The 27990-nt window shown below is 53.3% G+C and overlaps 2 protein-coding genes across 3 annotated transcripts; both read left to right on the forward strand.

Annotated features, from left to right (window-relative positions):
• The first annotated feature begins 1243 nt into the window (after positions 1–1243).
• On the forward strand, positions 1244–8504 carry PGLS (6-phosphogluconolactonase). Its single transcript, XM_059160456.1, has 5 exons — positions 1244–1585; positions 4766–4873; positions 5354–5455; positions 5743–5883; positions 8143–8504. The coding sequence occupies exons 1-5, from the start codon at positions 1298–1300 to the stop codon at positions 8278–8280; spliced, it is 777 nt and encodes a 258-aa protein (XP_059016439.1). The 5' UTR covers positions 1244–1297; the 3' UTR covers positions 8281–8504.
• Positions 8505–8644: 140 nt separating this feature from the next.
• NIBAN3 (niban apoptosis regulator 3) lies at positions 8645–27983 on the forward strand. Of its 2 annotated transcripts, XM_059160451.1 has the most exons (15): positions 8645–11803; positions 13616–13746; positions 16609–16734; positions 17282–17396; positions 18435–18602; positions 19169–19284; positions 19357–19461; positions 19690–19852; positions 20472–20662; positions 21568–21726; positions 22771–22887; positions 22973–23080; positions 23906–24017; positions 25241–25324; positions 26728–27983. In XM_059160451.1, exons 1-15 carry the CDS (start codon positions 11749–11751, stop codon positions 26832–26834), a joined length of 1857 nt encoding a protein of 618 aa, XP_059016434.1. In that variant the 5' UTR covers positions 8645–11748; the 3' UTR covers positions 26835–27983. The 2 variants fall into 2 exon arrangements, with proteins under 2 accessions (XP_059016434.1, XP_059016433.1); XM_059160450.1 differs by having other exon boundaries at positions 19357–19852.
• Positions 27984–27990: the final 7 nt, after the last annotated feature.

Here is a 27990-nt window from a genome sequence, read left to right on the forward strand (position 1 = left end):
TTTATTTATTTATAAAGAGAGGGTGAAAGGGGGGAGAGATTCAAGCAGACTCCCTGCTGAGCGTGGAGCCCACTTGGGGCTCCATCTCATGACCCATGAGGTCATGACCCGAGCCCAAAACGGGTCGAATGCTTAACCAACTGAGTCACTCAGGCGCCCCATCTGTCCTTTTGTATCATGGTCACCCTAGTGGGTCTGTGAAGTGGTATCTCATAGTTTGATTTGCATTTCCCTGGTGGCTAGTGGAGTGAACAGGACATCTTTGCATGTGGTCGTTGGCCATTTTTGTATCTTCTTTGGAGATATCTCTTAATCTATTGGAGATGTCTATTCAGAACCTTTGCCCGTTTTATTTATTTATTTATAAAGATTTTATTTATTTGACAGAGAGATCACAAGTAGGCAGAGAGGCAGGCAGAGAGAGAGGAGGAGGCAGGCTCCCAGCTGAGCAGAGAGCCCAATGTGGGTCTTGATCCCAGGACCCTGGGATCATGACCTGAGCCGAAGGCAGAGGCTTTAACCCACTGAGCCACCAATTTGCTACTGATTTTAAAGATGTACTACCTATGCATGTCTCCTTGCACTTACTGAATTATCCGCCCACCTCCATAAGTGGGCCAGCTCCCCAGGCCCACCAGGCCTTCTCTTCTTTCCAGACTTCTTTGCCCATGCTATTCCCTGGAATACTCCTTCTCATCAGCCATTACACATTTGCCCCATTCTGGGCCTCTCCAAGCAAGAGCAATGATCCCCAGGGCGCATTGGCAGAAGCAATTCTGCCAAAGAACAAGTATCTTTTCAGGTCCAACTCTGTGCCTAGCTTTCCTGGCATCAGGGAGCTTTCCAAGCATCAGAGAACAAAACAAACTCTGTCCTCCTGTAGCTTATATTTTAATTAAAGAGGGAGACCAAAAAGAGCAACAAGATAAATATCAGGCTCAGGAGCATCAAAGTCCACCAAAAGGTGCCTTCCTCCAGGAGATCTCCCATCTCTTCCCTCCATCCCACCTCGCAATCCCTTCTTAGGGACCCCAGCTCTAGGTTCCTCTCTTCGGCCCCACCCTGACACCGGTTCTGCCTGCTCCAGCCCAGGGAAGAGCTCAGGAACAGCGTGCAAAGAATCAAAGAGCCCCTTCGGATGCACCGCAGGGCCCTGCCGCAACTTCACTCGTGGGACTGCGCATGTGCCATAGGCGGCCGCCCGTAGGTACTGACAGCCGTGCGGCAGGGCCGGCCTTCGCGCAGGCGCACTGGTGGCTGCCCGGAGCGCTTCCGCCTCCCTTCCGCCGCCGTCGCCATGGCCGCGCCGGCCTCGGACCTCATCTCGGTCTTCTCGAGCCCGCAGGAGCTAGGCGCGTCGCTAGCGCAACTGGTAGCGCAACGGGCAGCGTGCTGCCTGGCGGGAGCTCGCGCCCGCTTCGCGCTCGGCCTGTCGGGCGGCAGCCTCGTCTCCATGCTGGCCCGTGAGCTGCCCGCCGCCGCCGCCCCCGCCGGCCCCGCCAGCCTCGCGCGCTGGACCGTGGGCTTCTGCGACGAGCGCCTCGTGCCCTTCGAGCACGCCGAGAGCACGTACGGTCTCTACCGGGTGAGAGCTACGGGGGCCGCCGGGGGTCACACCGAGAGGGCCGCGCCCACCGTCCGCACCCGACTACGGGGGCCGCTGGGGGTCATATGAAGAAGGCCGCGCCCACCTCCTGAACCCCGCCACGGGGGTCGCATAGGGTCACACTCTGCCTTCTGCCACTATCTGGGAATGGCCTGCAGGGTGCCCTGAACTCCCACGTCCACTGCCACCGAGTGGGCCGGTAGGGACCTTGAAGTCTCGTTATGCTTTGTCCGGTGGCCAGGGAGAGGGAACACAGTCCAGGCGAGAGCGTGGAGGTGAAACAGTGGCCCATTCCAGGGACCCAGAGACGTTCTGGGGCGCTAGCCCGGTAGCTTGCAAGGGCAGAGTTAGGGAAGGGCCAGGCAGGAGGTATCTGGTGTGGAGCCTAGGTCTCAGTTTTCACATCTCCAGCCTGGACGCCTTCAGGATGATCTACATGCTGCTCTCGGTGCTGATGACCTCCCAGTCTGGTTATCTAACTTGTGGCCTCAGATCTTACACAATTAGGAGAACTGAGGCTTGGAGGAGGCGTGGTCTGCGCTGGGGTCCTCCAGCTGCATCGGCTAAGTCCGCCTGGGGAAAACACGCGCCCAGGGAGGTGTGGAAGGGGTGGGCTTGGTCAGAAGAAGCTACAGGTCACTTAGGTCCTGGTTGTGTTGTTGCCTTCTCTTTGCGTAGAAGCTTGAGCTGACGATTTCCTGGTTTCTGTTGTTGTTGTTGTTTTGTTTTGTCATCAAAAGGAAGGTCTACTGATTATCAAACATTTTCTCCACATCATCTCATGTAATTTCACAATAACCTAGGAAGTCGAGGCTGTCATTTCCTCCATTTCATAGATGGAGAAACTGGGGCCGGAAAAGGAGAGCTTGTGTGCCGGGGTCTCCTGCTGACCTGCAGGGGAGCTAGGGTTTGAACGGACCCCCCCAGGGACCCTAAGGGACGCATCTCAAGGGCAGGGGCCTCCCAGTGTGTCTTCTTCAAAAGCTTCATTAAAAACTGGGCTCACATTTCTTTCTTTTTACTTTGCATGAATTTGAAGAACTTTTGCTTTTTTTTGAACTGTACTTCCTCAAGTAACAAAATCCTAACAAAACAGTAAAAAAAAAAAAAAAATGTTGCAGTGTTGTTCATTGTCCTTGTATCCAGCGCTGGGGACACAGTGGGGTGTTGGAAAGTTCCCTTATGGGACTCATAGCTCATAGTGGGGCATCGGGCACCAGCACACAGGGAAATAAATAAGGGAAGTCCACTCAGAGCATTCACATAATGCAGTGTGGACCAAAGATAATAGCATGAGAGAGAAAGTGCCTGGGATGTTTGAGCTGAGGCCTGGAGGTGTGAGGTCCTGGCCAGGGGCAGAGCTGGGGCAGAGGGTATGACAGAGACAAATGTGATGCCATGGGAACAAGTGTGGGGCAAAGATTTGCTCCTTCTGCCAGTTTCCCTGTGAGGGGAGTCCCGTGAGTTTCCTGGCCTGTCCTAACAAAGGACCACAACTTGGGTGGCTTAAAACAAGAACTTACTTTCTTAGTTCTGGAGGTCAGAGCCTAAAATCCAGGTGTTGGCAAGGCCACACTCCCTCTGGAGGCTCGAGGGGAGGATCCTTGGTCTCTTCCAGCCTCTGGGGGCTCCTGGTGTTCCTTGGCCTCCAGTCTCTGCATCTGCCTCTTCAAGGAGACCAGTCATTGGATTCAGGGCCCACACTACTCTACTTGAAGTCAACTAATGACATCTGCAAAGACCCCCTTCCGAATAAGGTCTCATTCTGAGGTTCTGGATTGGACACGAATCTTGGGGGCCACGAGTCAACCCAGTATAGGAGCACAGGATTGCTTCTGTCCTCAAGGACAGATCCGGTATACCCTGGGGCTCTGTCAGCAGGAGTGTTCTGCTTACCCTGTGTGCTCTGTGGGTCTGCTGCTGCTGAGGCCAGGGCTTCCTCTGGGCTGGGGGGATTAGCTGAGGCTGCCTCCTTCTTAGGAATGGTTTCTCAATGCCCACAGAATGTTAAGAGAGAAACAGTCCGATCAACCAGCAGTTCCACTTCCAGGAACCTGCCTGACTGACACTCCAGCCCTTGGCTCCCTGGCAGGAGCCCAGGCAGAGGAGGAGGAGGAGAAAGGAATGGCTCTGAGCCTGGTGGGAAGGGGCAGCTAAGGAGAGGATCACGTGACAGAAAGAGGACACTGATACCCTGCACTGGCTTTGCTCAGTGTAATCCCTAAGGGTGTGTATCAATGGGAACCTTGGACAAAGCAGAGAGGTCTTGCCAACAGATCTGACCCTCCTTGGCTCACAGACCTTCCTTGGCTCCCCATTACCCTTAATACAGAGAGAGCTCTTACTCCTCGGGCCAGTGTTCAGGTGACTTTCCATTGCCCTATGTGGTCTGGTATGTGTACTCCATGTCCCTGGCCCTGTCCCTTGTCCCTTCTCATACAGTATTTTTTGTGGCTTCCTGCTTTTCCACTGTGGCTCAGCTTGGCATTGTCTCCCTGGCACAGGATTCCAAGATCCTGTGTGAAGGGAGGCACCAACGTGGGGGTCACAGTTGTCCCTCCTGGAGCAGATCAAATCTGGGGAGATGAGGGAAAAGGCTAGAGCCCTCCACCTTGCAGGGGACCTGACTCCAGGTGCTTCCAAAGAAATTAAATCCACCTTCCTGAGCCCGGGGCATGTGCTATATGCTGGCCAAGGACACCCTGTAGTGGCAGCCGAAGAGAAGTCAGTGCTTACCACTGTCACATGCGGTGTAGGGGAGGCACAGGCGGGGGGTGGGTCCTCAGAGGAGGTGCTCTGAAGGACGCATAGGAGTCTCCCAGGCAAGGGCAGTGGCTTAGGTGTGGGTTGGGGTCGCAGGGTCTGCAAAGCCTTGTGCAGGGCAGAGAGGGGCTGGGTTTTATCCTGAGGTGTAAGGGACTCTGGGAGCTTTGAAACAGGACTGTGGTACAGCCACACAGGTGCTGGCTGGGGCCAGAGGCCCCCAAACATGCTGGACTTGAAAGACTCCTGGCGGAGTGCCGCCGGGATCCCAGCACACACAGAAGGTGGGTGCGATGATGGGTCTGTCCCAGGGGCCATTCGGTCACCCATGCAAACCTTGTGCCTCTGGGAGCTGTGTGTTGCTGTTGGGTGACTTTTTCCCTCTGTCTGCTGCAGACCCACTTGCTCTCCAGGCTGCCCATTCCTGACAGCCAGGTGATCACCATTAACCCCCAGCTGCCTGTGGAGGAGGCAGCGGAAGACTATGCCAAGAAGCTGAGACAGGTGAGTTGTGGTCGACCTTCTGGTTGTCCCATGCCCCCCACCCCCTACTTGGCCCCAGGGAGGCCTACTTGGCACCCAGGGAGGTGGTGGGGGAGTGGCCCAGCAGGTGGCGCTGCATGATTGTCACCAGCAAAAACTGCCCCCAGGGGTGGTTGGCAAATCCCGCCCCACCCTGGACAGATGCCAGGAGGTTCCCTCTTCTGAGAGGCCACAGCCCCACCTTTGGGTCTCTCAGGGTGGCCCAGCTTCTGACCCTCTGGGAGTGGGCTTAGGCTCTCACATCTGGGGGACAGTTGTGTCTCCAGACTCTTGGCCAGTCAAATGGATGAAACATGGAACCTCGTAGAGACCCTTTCATGCAGGTGAGACTGGGTGTTGCTCCCTGTTAAAACCACTTGGGATTCTTTTTCTGATCACTGTCTCTTTGTGGCCTTCGAGTACTCCCCACAACCTCACAGGACTGTCTTCTCCCCCATCTAGGCCTTCCAAGGGGACTCCATTCCAGTGTTTGATCTGCTAATTCTCGGGGTAGGTCCTGATGGCCACACCTGCTCGCTCTTCCCAGACCACCCCCTCCTGCAGGTGAGTGTGCCCACATGGGCCTCTGCTGACTGGGGCTTCCAGAGGGAGGGCCACTTTTGGGGGCCAGGAGGTACCCACAGCGGGGTTTAGTTAGCATCTGCCAGTTGGCTGGGCTTAACTCTTTTGAGCCTCAGTTCACCCATCTTAAAATGAGAATTTAAATCAAGTAATACAGGATCAGTAGGAGGGGTTGGAATGATCCAACAGACCATGCCGAGTGTGTGTGAGTGCTCATGAAGCTGAAGTGACCTTGTCCTTCTGTCTCCATCCCGGCCTTCCTCCCCCAGGAGCGGGAGAAGATTGTAGCCCCCATTAGTGACTCCCCAAAGCCACCACCACAGCGTGTGACCCTCACACTTCCTGTGCTGAACGCAGCTCGAACTGTCATCTTCGTGGCTACTGGAGAAGGCAAGGCAGCTGTCCTGAAGGTAATGGCCAAGGGCCCTGTTCCCAAGAAGATCAAAGGTGTGTGGGCCCAAGGATGGAATATGGCCCCAGATATCATAGTGCTGAAAGCACCAGGTGCCAAGGTACTTGAATAATTCTTGGGCTGAAGGGGAGGTGGAAGCTATAATTATAGGCTAGTTAGGAATAAACAATTATTAAAGCATATTGATGAGGTGAGGCCAAAGCTGCATTCAGGGGCAAATTCATAGCTTTGAAAAGGCAGTTTTAAAAAGTATTAAATAGGGGTACCTGGCTGGCTCAGTCGGTAGAGCATGTGAGTCTTGAGCTTGGAGGTGTAAGTTCAAATCTCCACATTGGATGTAGAGGTTACTTAAAAATAAAGTCTTGGGTGCCTGGGTGGCTCAGTTGTTAAAAAAAAAAAATCTTAAAAAAAATTGTTAAACAAATTGACCACTTTAGACTTGAAATGAACAATAATGTAAGTCTAGAAAAAGTCAGTGGAAGGAATACCTGACATAATCAGAAATTAATGAATTGGTTAAGGGGAGGGTGACTCTGGGCTAAGCGTCTGACTCTTGGTTTCAGCTGGGGTAGTGATCACATGGTCATGAGATTGAGCCCCACGCCTGCCTGTGCCTCTTTGGAGTCTCTCTCACTGTCCCTTTGCTTCTCACCCAACCCTCCTCATGGTCTCTCTCTCTCTCTAAAAAAGAAAAAAAAATCTTCAAAAAAAAGAAATTAATGTATTGATTAGTATTCTTAAAAGCTTAGTGGTATTAGATTCCAAAGAAAAACCCTTGGCAAAACTAATCAGGGAGGAAAATTATGTAGGAGGCATAAGTAAAAAAGGAGGAATAAGAAAAAAAGAAAGACAGTTAAACATAATATTTTAGGGAAATATAGAATATATAAGCTATTAAAAGTAAACTAAATAATAAAAAATATATTGTAATTGCCATCATTGAAAGACCAACTATGGGAGAAACTGGAAATATTTTTAAAAAATTAACAAATAGGGGCGCCTGGGTGGCTCAGTGGGTTAAAGCCTCTGCCTTCGGCTCAGGTCATGATCCCAGGGTCCTGGGATCGAGCCCCGCATCGGGCTCTCTGCTCCGTGGGGAGCCTGCTTCCCTTCCTGTCTCTGCCTGCCTCTCTGCCTACTTGTGATCTCTACTGTCAAATAAATAAATAAAAAATCTTAAAAAAAAAAATTAACAAATAACAATTCATCCTCCCAAACAGTTGAGCCCAGATGTCCTCATGGGCTGGCTTGGTGTTAGGGTTAAAGGTGCAGACTATAAAGAATCCAGCAGACCAGGATCTCTGCCCATGATGCCCAGCATGGCCTTGGGCAGCCACTTCACACCTCCACCCCAAGCCTCAACTTTCTGTTCTGTAGGGTGGGTTGGGAGGGCTCCTCCCTGTGGACCTCCTGAGGGTCAGTCCAGGCAGTTTTAGCTCAGAGTACACTCACCTGAGTCCCCCCAAGCCTCAGCTTCCCCACCTGTAAAATGGGGCTGGGCATAGAGGTGACCTCACAGAGTGAATGGGGCAGGCCCAGCTATCAGAAAGCAGCATTTATAATTTCCACTAATTGTAAGGTCACATGGGGTGATCAGCATGCCACAGCCCATGGGCCCACATCCCGCCAGCTAAGAAGGAATTCTTTTTTAGAGATTTTATTTATTTATTTGCCTCTCTGTAGGCAGAGAGGCAGGCAGAGAGAGAGCAGGGGAAGCAGGCTTCCTGCTGAGCAGAGAGCCCGATGCGGGGCTCGGTCCCAGGACCCTGAGATCATGACCTAAGCTGAAGGCAGAGGCTTAACCCACTGAGCCACCCAGGTACCCCTAAGAAGGATTTTAAAGCAGATGGGAAAAGAAAGAAAAAGGAGAATATTCTCTGACCCATGAAAATTCCGTGGAATGTGGATTGCAGTGTCCGTGAATAAAGCTTCACGGGAACAGGCTCTGCCTATTTGTTCATGTGTCATCTGCTGCTGCTTTCGCCGTGTGAGAGCAGAGCTGCGCACTTGTGACAGGGACAGGGTGTGATCCGCAGAATGCAAGTGTGACCCCGGTCTGTGCAGGGTAGGTGTGCCAACCCCCGTGTCCTGTAGTCACGGATGATAGAAAAGGCAGGGACCGACTGAGGCTAAGACAGCTGGAAGGGCGACATCACCTCTTGAGAGTAGGACAGTCTTGTCCATGCAGGGAACTGGGAGCTCTGAGGGGCTGTGTGGGTGCTGGGGGGTGCCTCATGCTCCTGCCCTTTCTATGCAGCGCATTTTGGAGGACAAGGAGGAGAACCCGCTCCCCGCTGCGTTGGTGCAGCCCCACACCGGGAAACTTTGCTGGTTCCTGGACGAGGCAGCGGCTGGACTCCTGACGGTGCCCTTTGAGAAGCATTCCACGTTGTAGCTGGCTCCGAGGGACTCCACGGCGGGGACCACAAATGGCCCTCATGGGCCAGGACCTTCCTGGGCTGGGATCCGCTGCCACCACCACTCCAGGCTTCATTTTCAAAAAGCCACCTGGTGCCGCAGGAAGGCCTCAGGGTCTGGCTGCCAGCCCTGCTCTGGGGGCACTCAGCCCACTGGCCAGGGCTCTGAGGGACCAGAGATTAAAGGGAGCATTTGCTTGAAGTCTCCACTCTCTCGTGGTCCTTGGTGGGTGGTGGGAGCAGGGATGCCCCAGCTGAGTGTGTGACCCAAAGCCCTTGGCCCAGCAAGGGAAGGGCAGGGATGGGGTACCCTGGGTGAGTTTCCCAGGGTTGCCGGAGCAAAGGACCACAAAATGTATGGTTGCTCAGTTCGGGGGTGGGGGAGTCAGAAGTCCGAAATCAAGGTGTCCACAGGTTTGGATCCTTCTGGAGGCTCTGAAGGACAGTCTGTCCTATGCCATTCTTCCGGTGTTTGGTGGCTGCTGGCAGCCCTCAGCCATCCTTGGCTTGTAGACTCATCGCTCTGGTCTCCTCCGCTCTTGTCACATGTCCTCCCCTGTGTCTCTGTGTCCTCTCCCATTCTAGTAAGGACACCTGCCAGTGGATATCAGGCAGCCCTAAATCCGGGGTGAACTCTTCTCAAGATCCTTAAGAATTACAGCTGCAAATAAGGTCACTCTTGGAGGTTCCAGGGGACATGGCCTGTGTGTGTGTGTGTGTGTGTGTGTGTGTGTTTAAAAAGTAACAAAATTTACCATCTTAATCATTTTTAAGCGTCCCGTTTGCGGCATTAAGTATGTTCTCTCTGCTTTCACTGCTGTCCATCCCCAGAACTCTTGGGAATCTGAAACTACACCTATAAAACAGCCCCCCATTCTCCCCTCCCCCAGTCCCAGGCACCCACAATTCGACTTTCTGACCGCTCTGGGCACCCCCCATATGTGGAATTACACGTTATTTGTGCTTCCGTGGCTGGTGTCTTTCACTCAGCATAATGTCTTCAAGGTTCATCCGTGTTGGAGGCTAGGTCAGAACCTCCTTCCTCCTTCCTCCTTCCACGGCAGAAGAACATTCCACCGTGCACATATGCCGTGTAGTTTCCCGTCCATCCACCAGCCGCCGCTTGGGCGGCTCCCACACTTTGCTCACTGTGACAGAGCTACTACAGACTCAATTCTTTTGGGGATATTCCTAGAAGTAGAAAGGGTGATTCATATGGTGATTCTATGTTTAAATTTTGAGGCCCTCTGTACCGTTTTGCACAGCAGCTATACCATTTTCTGTTCCTGCCGCTGGTGCCCAAGGCTTCTTCACCACCTCACCAATGTGTGTTTTGTTTTGTTTTGAAAGTAGCCTGGGGACATATCCTTTTGGTATACACTGTTCAGCTCACTACACACTTAACTGAGCCCTCCCTGCACACAGGGGAGTGGCAGCCTCTGTGTCCCGCTGTGCTGCAGGCCTTGTCAGAGCCTTGAATGTTGAATGGGCCGAGACTCCTCAGTCTGTGATGTATCAGGGCTGCAGCATTTTCCCAGAGCTTGACTGTGCATACAGACCACCCATCAGCCTTGTGGGGGAGGCTGGTGGGTGCATGGGAGCCCTCAGCCATGTGGAGCTTTGTCAGGTTTGGCAGCTGGGCCCATCCCACAGAGGCACCTGATCAGGCCGTGGGGGTTGAAACCCTGAAGCCAAAACCACAGAAAGTGAAGTTTCCTTCAACATCTTGTCTGGGTTGGTCACTCAGATGTGTGAGTGAGGAAGTGGGACAGGGCCCGGGGCGAAAACATGAAGAAAAGCAGAGAAAGCAGCCCAGCCGTGGGCTTGGGCAACAGCAGGTGGCCGTGCCCCCAGTGTTTCAGGCAGTAGCCAGGATGGGGGGGGGTGCCAAGAAGCAGAGGGATGTGATGAGAGGCGTGGGGTCCCCACATGGAGGTCCTTTGGGGTGCGTCACCTCTCCACTCCTCTCCCTGTAGCCGCAGCTCACTCACCTTCCCACCTTGTGTTCTACTGGAACCTGCCACACACATTCCCACCTCAGGGCCTTTGTCTGTGCTCTGCCCACTACCCAGTATTCTTTTCTCCAGCTTTGTGTACAGTGTGGGCGCTCACTTGCTTGAGGTCACCGTGCAACATCTCCCCGATCCTGCTCCACCACTAGTACTTTCTACCTCTTCCAGCTCCATCTTTCATCCTTACTTTGTCGTTATCTGACACTTTCGTTGGTATGCCAACTGACGGTTCATGGGGGCTGGAGCCATGGTCTGTGTTGCCCACTTCTGCATCCCTGGCACAAAGTTCAAGGATGACACTTGGGCTGGCAAGGAGTGATGTTTGTTGAGAGGAGAAATGAATCCTGGGCATGGGTGAGGATTACAGTGTTTCTGGTGGTTTAAGCAAAATGGAGGGTTAGCTCTCTCTCTGGAGGGAGGCCACCCGGGGTTGGAGCAATGTCATGTACTCTTCAGGGACCCCTTGCTCCTAAATCATAATTGTGCCACTGTCACTATGTGGGGTTCACCTCGTGGTCCAAGGTGGACTGCATATGCTCCAGCCATCACATCTACCTTCCAGCCACTGGAACTCAACACTCCCCTCATTTGAAAGCCTGTGAGATTCCCATTTGATCCTATTTTCAGCCTGGAGCACAGATTCTGCTCCTGCTCACCCTCCCTTCACCAGGGCTGCTCTCTGCCAGGTGCTGGAAAAACAGGTGAAGGGGTAGGGAGGTCCAACTAGCCTGAGCCAGTCCGGTGCTGTGTGCATTGGTGGAGGACAGGCTGACAAGACAGGAACGCAAGGGACGCATTGCACCAGTTCACGGTACACCAACAGCCGCCCGCCCTCTTCCCTGGTCCCAGCACAGTTCCCAGGAACTGGGCGTGTCTGTTCAGCTCTGCCTCCCCAGTCTGGGGTTGCTGGGGACTGTTGGGTCAGTGCTGAGTCCTCTCAGAACCCAGCATCACCCACTGGGGGGAGTCCTTGTCCCTGTCCCTTGTCCCTTGTCCCCTTGTCCCTGTCCCTGCCCACCCTCCTTCCCTGCCTCACACACCTGACAACTGCTGTTTGTCCTTCTTGGTGTGGGCCCTGCATCCCTCCTCCAATGCTAGGATTCTAGGCTTCCATACCCCCAACCCACCCCTGGGGCTGCCCCAGCAGCCCCTGCAGAAACCAGCAGTTCTGAAGGCCTTGGCCCCAGGGGAACCAGGAGGACGCAGGTGCAGGGTGGGGCGGGGCAGGGGTAGAGCGGGGATTCCCTCCCACCCCCGACACATTTCACACAGTGGCCATGCTCTGGCTTCCCAGGGAGTTGGTCTCAGCGGCATCCAAGCCCCTCACTGGTTGCCCTGCTCCCGGGGTACCCCTGAACCCAGAAACCTGGGGGTTGTGGGAGGGGAGGGAGTGTCTGCTTTGCTCCTGAGGGAGACCCTAGAAACGGCAGCAGGATGGGTGGGCGGCCCTCGAGCCCCCTGGACAAGCGGCAGCAGCAGCACTTGAGGGGTGAGCCGGCATGGGGTACGGTGGGAGTGGGGGTGGTGGTGGTCAGGGCTAAGGTTGTCAGACACACAGTAGGATGCCCTACTAATGTAAATTGCAGATACGGGATGAATATTTTTGTTTTGTATAAGTATGTCCCAAACTTTGCACGGGAGCATACTTATGCTAAAGAATGATACCTAATTTATCCGGAATTCAAATTTAATTGATGACCTATATATTTTTTAAAGATTTTCTTTATTTGACAGAGATCACAAGTAGGCAGAGAGGCAGGCAGGGCTGGGGGAAGCAGGGTCCACACCGAGCAAGGAGCCCGATGTGGGGCTTGATCCCAGGACCCTGAGATCATGACCCGAGCTGAAGGCAGAGGCTTAACCCGCTGAGCCACCCAGGCACCCCAATGACCTATATTTTTATTTGGTAAATCTGGTAACCCTATTCAGGGCATGGGCTCAGGATGAGGACGAGGGAGCAGGTGAGAGGTGGCTCAGCCAGATCTCCTGGGATGGTTTTACTAGGTGGACGGGGACCAGCAGGGGGAACAGGCTCAGATTCCACTTCAAGACTAAGAGTGGCTGGTGCCCTCACATGCTTGAGCACCTCCAGTGTGCTGGGTAGTGAGGACACAGTGGGGTTAAGAATGGTTCCCAGCTCCTGGGTTCGTGACCTAGACCAGGAAAGAAGATCAAGTTACAATTACAAAAATAGCAGTTGACTGATAAGCATTGTGGGAAAGCCCATAGGTTCTCCAACTCAGGGGCAAGAAAAGGGGTGGGTAACTGCCCACTGAGGAGCTGAGGGTCAAGCCAGGGCTGGAGGGTTGTGATGGAGTTCCTTGGTAGGAGATGTGGGAAGAGCATTCCAGGTAGGGGGAACAGCATGTTCACAGGCATGTGGTGTGTCTTGCAAGGACTCAGACCATGCAAGTTCACACTTTAGCCCTACCCTCACTCACTGTGTGACCTTGGGTGAACGACTTCGTCTCTCTAGGTCTCATTCTCTTATTTGTAAAGCAGGGATAGCAACAATGTCTATCTCATGGAACCATTGTAAGGATTCAGTAAGTTACTCTTTGCTATGTTGGTTGTTTTTATTTTTTGTTTGTTTTTTTCTATAGTGGCTTAAACAAGATAAAGATTTACTTCTCCCGCCTATAGAAAAGTACAGTGGCAGGCAGCCTCATATAAGTTAGACTCCTGAACTCCTTCCACTTCATGGTTCTACCACTCATGGCTTCTGTGCCTAAGGCCGTCTCATAGCACATAATAACTGCTGAAGCTCCAGCCATTAGGTCCACATTCCAGGCAGCAGATATGGATTTGTTTTACATACAGTCAAGTGCATACATCTTAGGGGAAGAGCTTGAAGGACTTTAACACTTGTGCGATCACTTTCTAGATCAAGATGCAGAAAGTTCCCTGGTGCTGGGGTGAGGCTTAAAATATTCAGAAACTCTCTCCAGGGAAAGGGCCAGAGGAAACTGGGGTGGAATGGATCTGTTCATTATCTTGTTCGTGGTGATGGTTTCTAGGGTGTGTAAAGGTGTCAAATTTCATCAGATCGTATGCTTTATGTAATTAAAGTTTATTGTGCATCAGTTATAAATTAAGCCTGAGTCACTCATTTCCCCCGCCTCTGACCCCCACGTGGCTACAAGCAGTCTATGGATGGTGAGTGGAATCTGGAGCACATCTTGTTGGGCAGCTTTGGGGCAAGGGCAGGAGCTCACCAGTGGCCTCTCTGCCTATTCTGCCCTCCCCAGGCAGGTCTTCAGGGTTCTGAGTCTATCACCTTACCATGCCCTTGTCGCTGCAGGCCAGGTGGACACCCTGCTGAGGAACTTCCTGCCCTGCTACCGGGAGCAGCTGGCAGCCTCTGTCCTGCAACAGATCTCCCGTGAGCTGGGGCCCAGGGAGCCAGCCGGATGTCAGCTGATGCGCAGTAAAGTGGGTGCCACAAAGGGAGGGGTTGCTAAGGGAGGGAGACGGGAGTTGGGGGGACTTTGGTTCAGTTGCGGGGCCCTCCTGCCTTCCACCTTTACCCTATAGGAGACACCAAGACCTAGGGAGATTGTTAAAAATTCCTTCTTTGAACAAACATTCACTGGGCACCTACAGCAGACCATGCCCTGGGCTGGATATATGGGCCGGGAGCGCACAGCATTGGTGGAGGAAGGATCCTGCTTTGCAGTGCCCCCCCCCCCCCCCCCCCGCCTCCAGGCTCACAGTCTGACTGGGGAAGAAGTGAGCAAACAAGTTAGCATGTCATGGTACTGGAGGACTTCTGATATGTGCTCTGAAGACAAGATGAAAGGCAGTGTCGAGGGGCGGGGAGCTGGGGTGCAGGGCGGGCTTCTCTGAGCTGAGAAGGAACCAGATCTGGAAGCCAGAGTAGGAAGGAAATTCGAGGCAGGCGGCACAGTCCATGCAAAAGCTCTCAAGGTAGAAAAGGCTTGCCTTGTCGATGGGGCGTGAAGCCCGCCCGTTGGACCCTCAAGCCTTTGCACACATGGTACCCTCTGCCCAGGGCACTCTTCCTGGTGTTCCTCATGCTCCAGCCACGCTTCTTCCAAGAAGCCTTCCTTGATCACCACAGCCCCTTCCTCGGTTGGGTGCTTCCTCTGGGATCCCCATCCTGATGCTTTTCCAGGGAAGCCTTGGGTCACACATCTGCCTCCCTCCCTTGTCTGCCCTGTGAGGGCGGGGGCCATATCCCTTGTGCCCACGTGATGACTGTGCATAGGAGGAGGTCAAGAAGAGTTTGCTGATGGAACTTAAGACTGCCGAGGGGCGCCTGGGTGGCTCAGTGGGTTGAGCCTCTGCCTTCAGCTCAGGTCATGATCTCAGGGTCCTAGGATTGAGCCCTGCGTCGGGCTCTCTGCTCAGCAAGAAGCCTGCTTCTGCCTCTCTCTCTCTCTCTGCCTGCCTCTCTGCCTACTTGTGATCTCTCTCTGTCAAATAAAATAAATCTTAAAAAAAAAAAAAAAAAAGACTGTGGAGCTGCCCAGTCCAGCTCCAGATGTCTCCTGAGCCAACGAATGGCTCCACATGCCCTGTACCACTGCCCCAGTCCTTGCCAGCCTGTGAAATGAGTCTTTGACCAGAGAAGAAACTGAGGCACAGAGAGGTGAGGTGACCTGCCTGAGGTCACCCTGTCAGGAAGAGGCGAGGCATGATTTGACCCTGGAGCCCACGCTAGTTGCTGGGTCCCTGCCCTAATCAAGGGCTCCGAGTTATCCCGTCTTTCTCGGATGCCTTTTACCCAGTCGCACCCGACCTGGGCTGGAGGCTCCCCAGCCCTGTGGACGCAGAGCCTTCTCTCACCTGGGGCGCTCCCTGTCCTGCTTGGGGCATCTCAGGACTCCAGGTGTCGTCCCCACCTGCACCTCTTGCCACCTGTAGGTTCTGGCCACTGGGCCCAGGAAACCATTGACACTAGGGTTTCAAACAGTGTAGGGGGATTTCCCCTTGCTTCAGTTTGAACACTTGATAATATACTTATTTTATACATCATTTCTATAACTATTTTTTAAGGATTTTATTTTTTTTAAGTTTTTAATTTTTTTCTTTGTTTCTTTGAGAGAGAGAGGCGGAGATGGCGAGAGAGGGGGAGGGGGAGAGAGAGAAAGAGAACAAGTGGGAAGAAGCAGGCTCCCTGATGAGCAGAGAGCCTGATATGGGGCTCGATCCCAAGACCCTGGGATCATGATCTGAGCCAAAGGCAGACGCTTAACAGGCTGAGCCACCCAGGCACCCCTCTATAACAATGTTTTAATGATATTATTATGAAAAATCTCAGACCTCAGAGAAAGTTTGGAGAACCATTCAACAAGCACCTGACTTTCTACCACCCCATCAAAGAATGAAAATATCACAAATACAGTTAATTTATTCATTGAATATTTATTGGGCACCATCTGTGCACTGGGCCTTGCTCTGGGACCCAGTGACGAAACAAAACACATACAATTCAGGTGGCCAGGGAGTGAGAAGAGCAGCAAAGATAATAAAACAAAGGGTTTTATTATTAAAACAAAGGATATCCCACCCTGCCCAAGGGAGGGGTCTGTGGACAGAGGACTTGCTGTTTCACAGGAAGGCGGACTACACCTGCTCCGTGACCCAGCAATCCCTCTTGTATTAGTTAGATAATGCCACGTAACAACACATCACACTGTCAGTGGCTGGAAACAAACCACATGTATTATCTTTTTTTTTTTTTTTTTTAACCACATGTATTATCTTAAAGTTGCTGTGGGTCAGGAATCTAGACACAGCCTCCTGAGTTCTTTCTTTTAGGATCTCTCACAGGCTGCAATCAAGATGTTGGCCGGTGGGGGGCGCCTGGGTGGCTAAGTGGGTCAAGCCTCTGCCTTCAGCTCAGGTCATGATCTCAGGGTCCTAAAATCAAGCCCCGCATAGGGCTCTCTGCTCAGTGGGGAGCCTGCTTCCCCCACCCCTGCCTGCCTCTCTGCCAACTTGTGATCTCTGTCCCTCTCTCTCTGTCAAATAAATAAATAAAAAAGATATTGGCGAGGGGCTGGGGTCTCATCCGAGGCTCAAGTCAGGGGTGGGCTGCTTCCGAGTGATGAGGGGATGACAAAGTGTCTCCCTCCCAGGGCTGTGGGAGGGAATGAAGTCAGTGTGTATTTGGAAGTGTCCCAAACAAGTGCATGGTATTAGCGTGTGAGCAAGAAGAGCAGTGCGATCACATCAGTGCCCGAGTCCTGTACTTGGTGGCGCGTGGGATGGGTGGAGGGTGTTTTCTAGGTGATCTGGGCCCCCGACATCCACTGGTCTCTCCTACAGAAGCTTCCCCGAGTCCGTGAGCACCGAGGGCCTCTGACCCAGCTGGGGGGCCATCCGCCTCGGTGGCAGCCGATCTTCTGTGTCCTGCGTGGGGACGGCCGCCTGGAGTGGTTCAGCCACAGGGAGGTAAGCAAGTGGCTCTTGTCCCTTCCATTTGAGCCTCACTATCCCACTCCCCTCAGCAGCTCCCAACGTGGTCCTCTTTCCTTTCTTCAGTCACCTGCTATGAATTGAGGGTCCCTGTGAGATTGGCCTGGGAGGGGTGGCCATCTCTTGCTGGGCCGGGGAGGTAAACTGAGGTCCAGGCCAGGAATAGGGATTTACTCATGGTCATTAGCAGAGCTGAGGTTGAAACTGTGAGAGTCCTTTATGCATCACATCTGCTGGCGAATTCAAGTCACTTATGTCCCTGGGACTCAGTTTCCATCTCTGTGAAATGGGATAATGGTGGTCTAGGCCACATAGGGCTGTGAGGAGTCAATGAGATAATCCTCATACAATATTTGGGACTAGCTTAGCACACAGTGGGTGCTGGTGCTTGACTACAGGGAGGGAGGGAGGGGGGGTGGAGGACTTCCCTAGTGAACCCTCGCCTTCTCCTGATCCCACAGTTGGGACATGGAAGGCACAGTCTAGACCTGTCCCAAGCTGGTTCTCTCGATGCCTTTCATAGGAATATGAAAATGGGGGCCATCCCCTGGGTTCCACGACCTTGACAGGGTATACCGTCCTGACTTCCCAGCGTGAATATCTCCACCTGTTGGACACTCTCTGCCCAGTCTCCTCAGGTAAGTTTCCTGGATCCTCAAGGGCAGATTTCTTTACCTTAGAATTGTTGACAGTTGGGGCCAAATCATTCTTTGTGGGGGCGAGGGGAGGAAGGGCACCCTGTGCATTGCACCATGTTGAACAGCATCCCTGGACTCCACCCACTTGATGCCAGTAGCATTCCACGCCCCCCATGAGAGGTATGACAATCAAAGATATCTCCAGACACTATCAGGTGTCCCCTTGGGGCAGCATTGTCTTTGGCTGAATACCCCAGCTCTAGCAAGCAAAATATCCACTCTCATCAGAGAGAGAAGGAGACCTAGAACATTGGATAAGAATCCAAGTAGCAAAGGTAAAACAGTAAAACCTGGTGTCAGTGAGCATGTGGGGAAATGGGCACTGGTGGGTGGGCCAAGGTTGAAGGGCTGGGGTGACCAGGAATTTATACCTTCTGGATTATTCCATCTTACTGTGGTCCCATGTATCACCCTGGAAATCAGAACCAAACACTGAAGATTTAGGACACCCCAAATTAAGTAATCAAAAAGAAATTCACTCATTTTGCCCCCACAACAGTGCCCCCAACAGTCCTTCCAACAGTCCTCTCAATATCTCATTGGTATCACTTTGAAGCCCATTTTTCAGGCAAGAGACCCGAGTTTCAGACAGAGAAACTGCGCCCTAAACATAGAGCGAGCAAAATGACTTGGCCGGGTTTGAATCTGGACCTGGCTGAGACCCCAGGGGCAATCCGGGCTCAAATCGCATGCCAGCTTAGCCCGATTAGCGGTGGTTGCCCAGGCCTCTGGGTTAAGGAGGATACTGAGGCTGGGAAACAATGCTGGGAGGGATTGCTGATGTCCATCGTGGGCCCACCTCCCCCTGGGACTGAGCAAGAATAAGGAGAGTGCAATAATGATGGCATAGCTCATCCTTACCAAGCAACTGCGCAACCGCATGGCTCCTCTCAGCCCGTCATGGGTGTTTTCTTCTAGTGAATGAATGATTGTAGAGTGAGTGCATGAATGAAGACAATCCCCTCTGCCCACTTGCAGGAGAGCATACACAGGAAGAGTCTGACCCCCTCCTGGAAATGCCGGTGAACTTCCCCCTGTTCCTCCAGCACCCCTTCCGCCGGCATCTGTGTTTCTCTGCAGCCACAGGAGAAGCACAGCGAGCCTGGAGGCTAGCCCTCCAGGGTGGCATCCGGCTTCGTGGCACAGGTGGGTCCTGGGAAAGGCCGGGCAGCAGTGGGTCAGGAGCTCTGCTCCTGCTGGCTATGGGGTCACCTCAAAGCTTCTAGTTTCCTTATGAAATGGATTGTGGAGGGAGACAGAAGCGACAACAGGCAGTTAGAAGCAACCAGGGCTACGATGGGGACACAGCCCTGCAGCAGCTCAGCCTGGGAGATCAGGGAGGGCTACACGGAGGAGGGGAGGAAGGGGCTGTCAAGGCTGGGGTCTGACAAGGATAAGGGGTCAGCCGGCTGAAGAAGGGAACAGGACCAACACATATGTTGAGCAGGTCGTTGAGTGCACAAATATACCTTTGTGGAGGGGTAGGGGGGGTGGTGGTGGTGGTGGTGGCTGTGCAGCCGGGGCCGGTGATGGTCCCGGGGCACCGTGTTCCCTGCAAATGGCACTGCTCAAGCAAAGGTCTGGAGGTGATGAGGCTTGGGCGTTCTGGGACCCGGTGAGGGGGTGGAGGGCTTCCTTCCCGGGCGATGGGGAGCCAGGCGGAGGCGAGAGCAGAGGAGGAGTGGGCTGGCCCTGAGGCGCTGCCCCCTCAGTCCTGCAGCGAAGTCAGGCCCCCGCCGCCCGTGCCTTCCTGGACGCCGTAAGACTCTATCGTCAGCACCAAGGCCATTTTGGCGATGACGACGTGACCCTGGGCTCGGACGCAGAGGTCAGTGCCGAGCAAGGCCGTCCCCGGGAGCCCCTAGGCCCTCCGTGGCGCTCACGGTCCCCTCTCCCGCAGGTGCTGACCGGGGTGCTGATGAGGAAGCTGCTGCCGGCGCTGCGAGCTCAGACCCTGCCCGGCCTGCGGGGGGCCAGGCGCAACCGTGCCTGGGCCTGGACCGAGGTAGGCGCGGGGTCGCGGAGGGGGGGCCGGGACACGCGGGGAGTCGCGGAGGCGGATGGGGGCCCTACCCGGGGGCCCATCTTCCCCCTCCTCTCGTCTGTCCCCGAAACTCTTTCCGCCGTCTCTCTGCGTCTCCGTCTTGGTCTCTCTGTTCTCGCACCCCCGCCCCATCACGGCTCCGTCCTGCGCCTCTGGCCCGTGTGGGGTCCCCTCGGCCGGGCCGGGCAGCTCTTAGACGCAGTGCACGCCGCCGTCCTTGCCGAGGCCTCCGCCGGGCTCCGCGCCTTCCAGCCAGAAAAGGACGAGCTGCTCGCGGTCCTGGAGAAAACCATCCGGCCCGACGTAGACCAGATATTGCGGCAGCGGGAGCGCCTGGCGGGGAGGCTGCGGGGTGAGGCCTGGGGACCGGGACTGGCAGGGAGGGGCGGGGCCGGGAGCCTGAGAGGTGGAAGGGGAACCGGGTGGGTGTGAGGGTGGGTGTAAGGGGTGGGGCCGAGAATTCGGACCCCAGACCCAGCAGGGCAGGGCGGGGTGGGAGGAGGGGTGGGAGAAGGGGTGAGCACAAGGGACTAGGTGTCGGTGGGAGTCTGGGCGTGGCCGAGGCTCCGAGATGCGAGACACGGGTGGGGTCAAGAGGGAGGTCCGGTCGTGGAAAAGCGTTGGGTCAGGGATGGAGCGAGGGACACCCAGTCGGGAGACTGGTGGAGGCGCAGATAGTGGCCAACCTGACTTGGGATATCCCGGTCAGATGGCGGAGGTTCCCACTCGGCTCAGTAACCAAAAGAACCGGCTTGGAATCCGGGCTCTGCCTCTGGGCGGTGGGACTTCGCGCTGACTGCTGCCATACGCCAAACCTCAGTTTTCTCCTGTATAAAATGGTATAAAAGGGTGCTCAGAGTCTGAGCTCTTGTCCTCCTCCTCGTGCTGAGCCCGGGCCGCCTCCACGCCCTTTGCACCTTGTGAAGGAGCACCTTGTGAAGGAGACCCAGGCTAGTGTCCTCCACTCCCAGTCGAGGTCCAGCGCCCCCTGGAGTCGTGCCTTCACGGAAAGGTGGACACACAGCTGTCCCTGGTCACGCAGAAGCTGCTGAGCACCATGGGAGCCGTGCTCTCGGCAGTGCAGACCCTCCTAGCTCAGGGCATGGACCGCCTGTCTGGCCATCTGCGTGGAAGCTCCTCTGGCACGCAGCTGCGCAAGGAGGTGACTCGTGTGTGTGTGTGTGTGTGTGTGTGTGTGTGTGTGTGTGTGTGTGTTCATCCAATGGACAGTGTATTGGCTTTACAGAAGAGTTGCGTGAACTCTTTTTCCTCTTTCTTGAAAACTTCTTTTGAAAACCTTTTCTTAACTTTGTTGTAGGCTGCTTTTTACTTGTTGTAGACCACTATGCTATGGTCATTGGGGCCACAGTTTAAACCATGGTTGGAGAGAGGAGTAAAATGACAAGAGTAGCATTTTACTAACATAAGTCTGGAGCCACCTACCTTCAGATTCCTCCTTTTCCCATTCCTTTGTTGTCAGAGGCCACCCCATCCCCTAAGCCAGTGAATTCTGCTCCATGGAGGTCACCTCAGTTTTTCTGATATTAAATGAAGACCGACTAAGTGCCAGGAAAACTTGAGCTCATTAAGCTTCCATTTCATAATCATCCCCTCCAGGAACTTTCCCTGCTCTTCTCTGCATCCGCAGCTACTTGTGCGGCCCTCCTCACAGATGGGTTTACACACCCCTGTAGTTGTTAGTCTATAGTTTACCTCCCCCAACTTCTCTGTGAGCTCCTTGAGGACAAAGACCATATTGGATTACTTAATTTCTGCAGCTGCAGAGCTCCCCAGCACAGAGAGGGCATCAGGTGGTGGGTATAGGTGTGACAAGGGCTGTGCCTATTTCCTCTCAGTCATGCCAGCACTGCATGTTATCCATTTTTTCAGGTTTTACCATTTTATGTCCATCACACCATACCTGTTACTTTTATTATGCATTTTTTGGGTGGCTGAGGTGGGATGTGTTTTCATTCGCGTTTCTCCTACTATGAATTGGCTGTGAGATCCTTGGCCTTTCTTTTCCATTTACTGATGGTATTTTTCTCACTTGCCTGTGGAGCCCAGGTTTACTCATTTGGGGAGATGCCATGGGACCCAGAGCTGATGCAGACCTGCTACCGTGAGGCTGAGAGAAGCCAGGGGTGCCTGAGGCAGCTGGTGGTGCCATTTGGCTTCTTTGGAACGCGGAGCCTGATGTTTGGGGCCCAGGATCTTGCCCAGCAGGTGAGTGGGGAGTGGAAGGCTGAAGGAGGTGGGGGCAGCCGCGTCCACTGAACGGGTGCCAAGAATGTGCTGGGGAGATCATGATGACCAACAGACCTGGCCTCCCTCCCTGGGCTCCCATGTGGTGGGTAGAGTTGTGGTGGGAACACATGGGGTGCTGTGGGAGCCCTGGGGAGGTGTGCAATTCATCTCCAGTGTTAGGAGGGCCTTCAGGAGGAGAGAACTTCTGAACTGAGGCAGCAGGGGGGAAAATGGGGGATGGGTTGTGTCCTGGGTAGAGGGAATAGTGTGGATCAGCACCAGGAGGTGAGGGAGTCTATCTGCATTTGGGGAAAATGAAGCCATTTGGAGACATTGGGTTGTATGTTTCAAGTGAGGGCAGAAAGGTAGGAGATATGCCATCAAAGTGGGTGGGAAGATGGGTCAGGAACTTGAATATGGGGCTAAGGGGTCTGGCTCTGTCCTGAGGGCAGTGGGGAGCCCCAGCAGGTATGTGAGCAGGGGAGGGGCATGACCAGATTCAAGATTTAGGAAGCCCTACCTGCTGTGGGGAAGAGAGGCTGTTGGGGGCAGGATTAGAGGAGGCAAGAAGGAGGCCTGAACTAGAATGGGTGCCGTTAATAGAGAGAAGTGGGGTGCATTTGTAGGCCAAGGGAATGGGACCTGCTAAGGTGGGTGAAGGAGACAAGGATTGAGAAGACCAAGCGCTGCCTGGTACAGTTGTTCATTTTGTACACTGCACAAGAGCACTCAGCTAAAGAGGTGGAACTCCGACCAGCCCTCTGCTCCCCAGACTGAGCACTCTGGCACCATCCTCCAGAGGGAAGGGCATTTTCTGCCAAGATTATACATAGGTTCCCACTGTTTGCATGACTCCCAGGTCCTGAGTGGAGGGAGAGGCTGTTTCTTGAGACAAAAAGGAAGTTGGGGGAAAGTGGCTGATCAGGTTAGTCTGGATGCCAAGAAGGGTCAGCCGGGTAGGCACAGGGCCCAAAAGGCCAGAGTGTGGGTTCCCAGGGGGCTTATGAGATGCTCTTTCCACAGCTTATGGCTGACACCGTGGCCACCTTCCTACAACTGGCAGACCAGTGTCTGACCACAGCCCTGGACTGCACCCAGGCTGCCCAGCAGCTGGAGAAAGTCCGGGGGCGTGTGCTGAAGGTGAGGTCTACTGGGTGGCCATGGCTACTCCCATGGCCTGGGTACTCCGATGGCCCCTGGACCGGCTGCTGTGTGTGTCCGGCAGAAGTTCCAGTCAGACAGTGGCTCAGTGCAGAGGAATTTTACCCGTGGGTGGCTGCTCTCCATCTTCTTGCCCTTTGTGTTGCACCAGCTGGAGGGGAGCTGCACAGTGGTGAGTAAGAGGGCACGCATGCGCACATCCTAGAGGACAGTCAAGGGTCTCTGTCTTTCTGTAAAGTGGGCAGAGTGCTCTCTCCCTTGGAGTCACTGTGATGATAAGAGACTCTTGTTCCCTAAGCCCTATGGTTGGGATGTATGGCTCTTTGGGCTCCCACAATGCTCTCTGCTTCTCCCATGAGAGTGCTCAGCATCTGTCATTTGAAATCTGGAGAGGGGGGTGGGTGAATGCACCCAGGGATTGCATATCAGTGGGTGACATGGGCCTTAGGGAAGTGGGGAGGCAAAGAGGGAATGTGTGTCTGTTGGGGGGTTTGCCGGATGGTCAGGAAGGCTCTCACTGAGAATGACACTCGAGAAGCAGTGAACTGAGGGCACGAGCCATGTCCTGGGGAAGCATGGACCAGGCAGAAGGCACAGCAGGTGCAAAGACCCTGAGGTCAGCCAGTGTCTGGTGTGTGGGAGGAATAGTGAGGAGGCGCACATGGCTGGAGCTTGGTGAGTGAGGGCATGGGAAGGGGGTGAGAGAGAAGGTCACAGGGGCCTGGTCACACAGGGGCATCAGGGAGGGGTCTGCCTCAGGGGCTGACAAGATCCTCTTGCCAGGGAAGATGGGTGGGAGGGCTAGTGGAGATGCCTGCCCTATGCGCAGTAAGATGTGATGTGCTGTTTCATTGATCCCCACAACAACCTGAGGGCATATGGATCAAGGAGTCCATTTTAGAGATGAGGAAATTTAATCCCAAGGCCCCCCCAGCTAAACAGGATCAGAGTGGCCACCCTCCCCTCCAGACTAGCCCCTCAGCCGCCTCTGTTCCAGGAGCTGCTTGAGTTCGAAGGAGACGTCCTTGCCGTGGGTAGCCCAGCCCTGACCGTCAAGGGCATCTATAAAGACATCGTCCAGGGGGTCCTGCTGCAGAGGATCGATGGAGGTAAACCCCATTCCTCTTTGCCTCAAGGAAGCCTCGTGACCCCTGGCTGTGTGTAGCAGCCTCTACCACATTCCCTATCACCTCTTACTTCCTGTCAATACTAGTCCGTTGATGGAGGGTAGGACTGGGACAGATGGGAATGGGCTGAGCGAGTCTTCGAGGGGCACTGATGGCAGTTCCCTAAAGGAGGGGGCATTGGAACAAGGCTCTGAGGAGTGTGTAGGATGTCTTAGGATGGGGGGAAGGAGGCAAAATGGAGAAGTTGGGGGTAGACATTTATATTTATTCATTCAGCAACTCCCTGTTCTTTCCGGGCTGACATTGAAGCCCCCAGAGTTCTTGGATCTTCTGGGCTGGGCAGCGGCTCCAGAACCCTCTCTTCTCCTTCTTGCTTCATCAGTTTGCATATGAGCCAGTGCCTGAGACTGCAGAAACGTGCGCTGGGATGCGCCATGTGAGGCTGAGGGAATGGCGTGGCATCCATGTGGCTGATGCAGAGGGCATGAAGGAGAACGGAAGGAGAGGAGGCTGCTGGGGCAGGTGTGCAGGGCTTGAAATAACAGGCACAGGAGGTTAGGCTTTATTGAGCAGGCAATGGGGAGCCATGGAGGGTGTGTGAGCAGAGGGCAACAGTGACCAGACTGGAAGCCAAGGAGGAGGCTGAGGGCACAGTCCTGGAGGCAAAGGATGGATTCAGGTAGCTCTCCCCTTTCTTGGGAGAAAGCCAAAGACAGTAGGGTTCTGGGAACCAGGAGGTAAAGGTGAGGATGTCTTTGGTCCTTGGGCATCCATGCAAAAAGAACCCCCTAAGTTCCCTTAGAAAAGGGGCTTTTCTTTCTTTCTTTTCTTTTTGGAAAGGGGCATTTTCAGTGGAGGAAAAGCTATTCTCTAATGGGGGGGGGTGGAAATCCAGAAACAGGTAATCTCAGAGAGTTTCTGTCCTAGAGGTTTTACAGGTAGCGGTATTCTATCCTTAATTGACTTGTAATGTCTGCTTGGGATGCTGTGTTGGGGATTGGTGGGACTGGTGGGGGGCTCAGTGAAGGGGTGGGGATCGGCTAGCCTTGTCTGCTGTGAGCACAGGTACGGAGAGAGGCTTATTTGAACCACTTGTTTTGGATTCCTGGTTGAGATGTTTCCTTCCATCCTTTGCCCTCTTGTGACCTCTCTGAGGGAATGCATGGAATCCTCAGGTGGGTGCAAGCGTTTATCTCTCGCTTTAGAATTGAAAAGGGCCCTTGGTGCCAGAGACGTGTCCTGCATTCTGGATGGCTGCTCGGAGGCCCCATGGGACCAGACAGCAGTAGGTGAGGACATCACAAGCTCTTGGGTCATGCCAGTGAATTGTTGGGGGAGTAGGGGGGCTTGGCATGGGGTGGGAGGGATGGTTGTAAGTGTGGATTCCTGGATGGAACAACATATACCTTATCTCCTGACCCAGCCAGTTGGTCAAGCTCATGGAGTTCTCAACACTGCAAGGGGAGACTGTGGTGATGGGAGCCTCGGGGCCACTGCAAGCAAGGGCTGTACTAGGAGATGGGTATAGGGAGCCAGGCTCAGGGCCAGGGCAGCCTGGCCTCCTGCTGCAGGATCCTACAACGAACTCTTTGTTGGAGCAGTAAATGAATGTAGGGCTGTGGCTGACGCTGCTGGCAGGGCAGAGATCCTCAGCTCCAGTCGTGAGATGGAAATGCATCATGGGGACTTCCCTGAGATGTGGCAGAAAACAACTGGTCCACCTAGAAGCAGACTGGTGGGCAGGACAACTGTAACCTGGATGTTCAGAACCCAGGGCGGGTGCAGGATTCTAGAACAGCTCACAGCTCAGTCCCCTTGAGTGTTGCTGTTGAACCCACCCAGCTGAGCACCCCCATACTTTTCACCCACAGAAATTCTGAGATAATGTGTGTTGTTTTTAGCTGCTAACTTTTGGGATCATTTGTTACACAGCAATAGCTAACTGATACACTCATACATTGCTGATCTGGCCTAGTCATAGTGATCATAGTCGATCACTGTAGACAAACTGATGAGTATACACAAGTGTGGGGATAAATGGAGATTAAACTGTTTTAGAAAGACTTCTGAGGTCAGAATATTTGGGGATTCACGAGCAAGAATGAAGGATTGCAAACAGGCCCCTTAATCCATTTGACAGAATATACCCAGTGATGGCCATTTTACTTCTTCTAACTAGTTAGTCTTCCAACTAGCTGTTAGTGCTACAGGGAATGACGTTGTACATACTTTCCAGGAATGTGCAGGTCTCTGTGGGTAAATCCCCCAGTGTGAAATCTCAGAGTTTCGAGCCTTTGTGTTTGGCATTTTAACAGCAGTTTCCAGAGCACTCTCCACCAGGCTGGTCCCACCTGCTGCCCCTCCCCCATGTAAAGGTGGCCCATTTCCCCAGCAGCACAGGCTACCAGCTGACTCAGGATTTCTTAGATCTTCTGAGTGAATAATGGTGTCTTGGCATCATTTTTACAAGCATGTCTTGTTGGAGATGAGATTAAGCATCTTTTTGTGTGTTTAAGAACTATTTTAGCTTCTTTTCTGTGAAACTTTGTTCCTCTCCTTGGCCCACGCATCTCCTGGGTGCTTGTCATTTTCTGCCTAGTTTCTTTTACGAGGGCTTCCATGTCCAGAGCATTTACTTTGTGTCAGGCATTTGATATGTTTTTGCCTCCTGATGATACTTTCTATTTTACAGATGAGGAAGCTGAGGCTCAGAGAGGAACTCGCCCTGGGCAGCCAGCCTCTGGCACTGAGGTCCAGCCACTCTGCCCACTGCCTCCTCCCAGAACATTCTGCAGTTGAATCTTAGGCCACCTCGGTCCTTATTCCCATTGGGTAAATGTCTACTAACAGAATTTGGAGTCAAACATATGCACCATTTCAAGGCTTTTATAATCCTCATACCTCCACTTTATTCCTCTCCAGAAAAGCTGGCCTCTTTCTTATACTCCCATCAACAGCATTTTTGCATATTCTCCATATCCTTTCCAAACACTAGACAGTTTCATAAAAGAAAAAAGTCAACTTGAGACACACGCAGACATTTCATTGTTTAAATTTCACTCATGGTGGCACTGAACCTAAAAATATGTTTATTGGCCATTTTTATGTTTCTGCTTTTGTTTTGTTTTAAGTGAATTGCCTGTTCATGACTTTTCCCTACTTTTCTCTTCAGGAGGTTTTATCTTTTTCTTATTGATCTCTAATAACTCTTTGTATATTAAAGCTATGAATGCTTTGTTATACAGGTTACAGGTACTTTTATTCTCAACCTGCTGGGGGTCTTTTGGGTTTGTTTATTTGCTCCAAATTTTAACTTGGTATCAAGTGTCCCCGCTGAGAGTGAAGCATTTGCTGACTTCCCTCTGCTTGCCAGGAAGAGTCATCTGTCTCCTTGGGGTTTGGCAGCTTCTCCCTATCACAAGCCTTCCAGCTGCTTCCGGAGCAGATTCCGGAGGGATTTCCCCACGGTGCTTCTCTGGTTCAGCTTTCATAGGGGAATACGCATGCTGCATGGGAATGGTTTCCTCCCATTCCTCCCTGGAGTTTTTAGCCTCCCCAAAGAGAAAGATTTTCTTCACTTTTCCTGACTTTACCCTCCAACTCAAACTTCTGAGATAGATTAGTGTTTCATAGCCCTTGTACAGCTGGGTGGGATTTTTTTGTTTTTGTTTTAATTTTTAACCCAGAATGTGATGCTAATTCTGCAAAATTGGAACAACAAGAACTTGTCATCCTGCCCTCTTTGAGAAGATCACTATTTGTGGGGCACCTGGGTGGCTCAATGGGTTAAGCCTCTGCCTTCAGCTCAGGTCATGATCTAAGTAAGGGTCCTGGGATCAGCCCCAAATCAGGCTCTCTGCTCAGCAGGGAGCCTGCTTTCCCCACCCATGCCTGCCTCTCTGTCTACTTGTGATCTCTGTCAAATAAATAAATAAAATCTGTAACCAACCAACCA

The sequence above is a fragment of the Mustela lutreola genome, chromosome 2, assembly GCF_030435805.1.
Source record: "Mustela lutreola isolate mMusLut2 chromosome 2, mMusLut2.pri, whole genome shotgun sequence".
Classification (NCBI taxonomy): domain Eukaryota; kingdom Metazoa; phylum Chordata; class Mammalia; order Carnivora; family Mustelidae; genus Mustela; species Mustela lutreola.

Coding starts and splice junctions, on each gene's coding strand:
- NIBAN3 (XM_059160450.1), top strand. CDS start 11,749: ATGGGTGGGCGGCCCTCGAGCCCCCTGGACAAGCGGCAGCAGCAGCAC. Junction 19,853..20,471: donor CCTGGCGGGGAGGCTGCGGG/GTGAGGCCTGGG, acceptor CTCCACTCCCAG/TCGAGGTCCAGCGCCCCCTG. Junction 20,663..21,567: donor GCACGCAGCTGCGCAAGGAG/GTGACTCGTGTG, acceptor TGTGGAGCCCAG/GTTTACTCATTTGGGGAGAT.
- PGLS (XM_059160456.1), top strand. CDS start 1,298: ATGGCCGCGCCGGCCTCGGACCTCATCTCGGTCTTCTCGAGCCCGCAG. Junction 4,874..5,353: donor ATGCCAAGAAGCTGAGACAG/GTGAGTTGTGGT, acceptor TCCCCCATCTAG/GCCTTCCAAGGGGACTCCAT. Junction 5,884..8,142: donor GCAAGGCAGCTGTCCTGAAG/GTAATGGCCAAG, acceptor CTTTCTATGCAG/CGCATTTTGGAGGACAAGGA.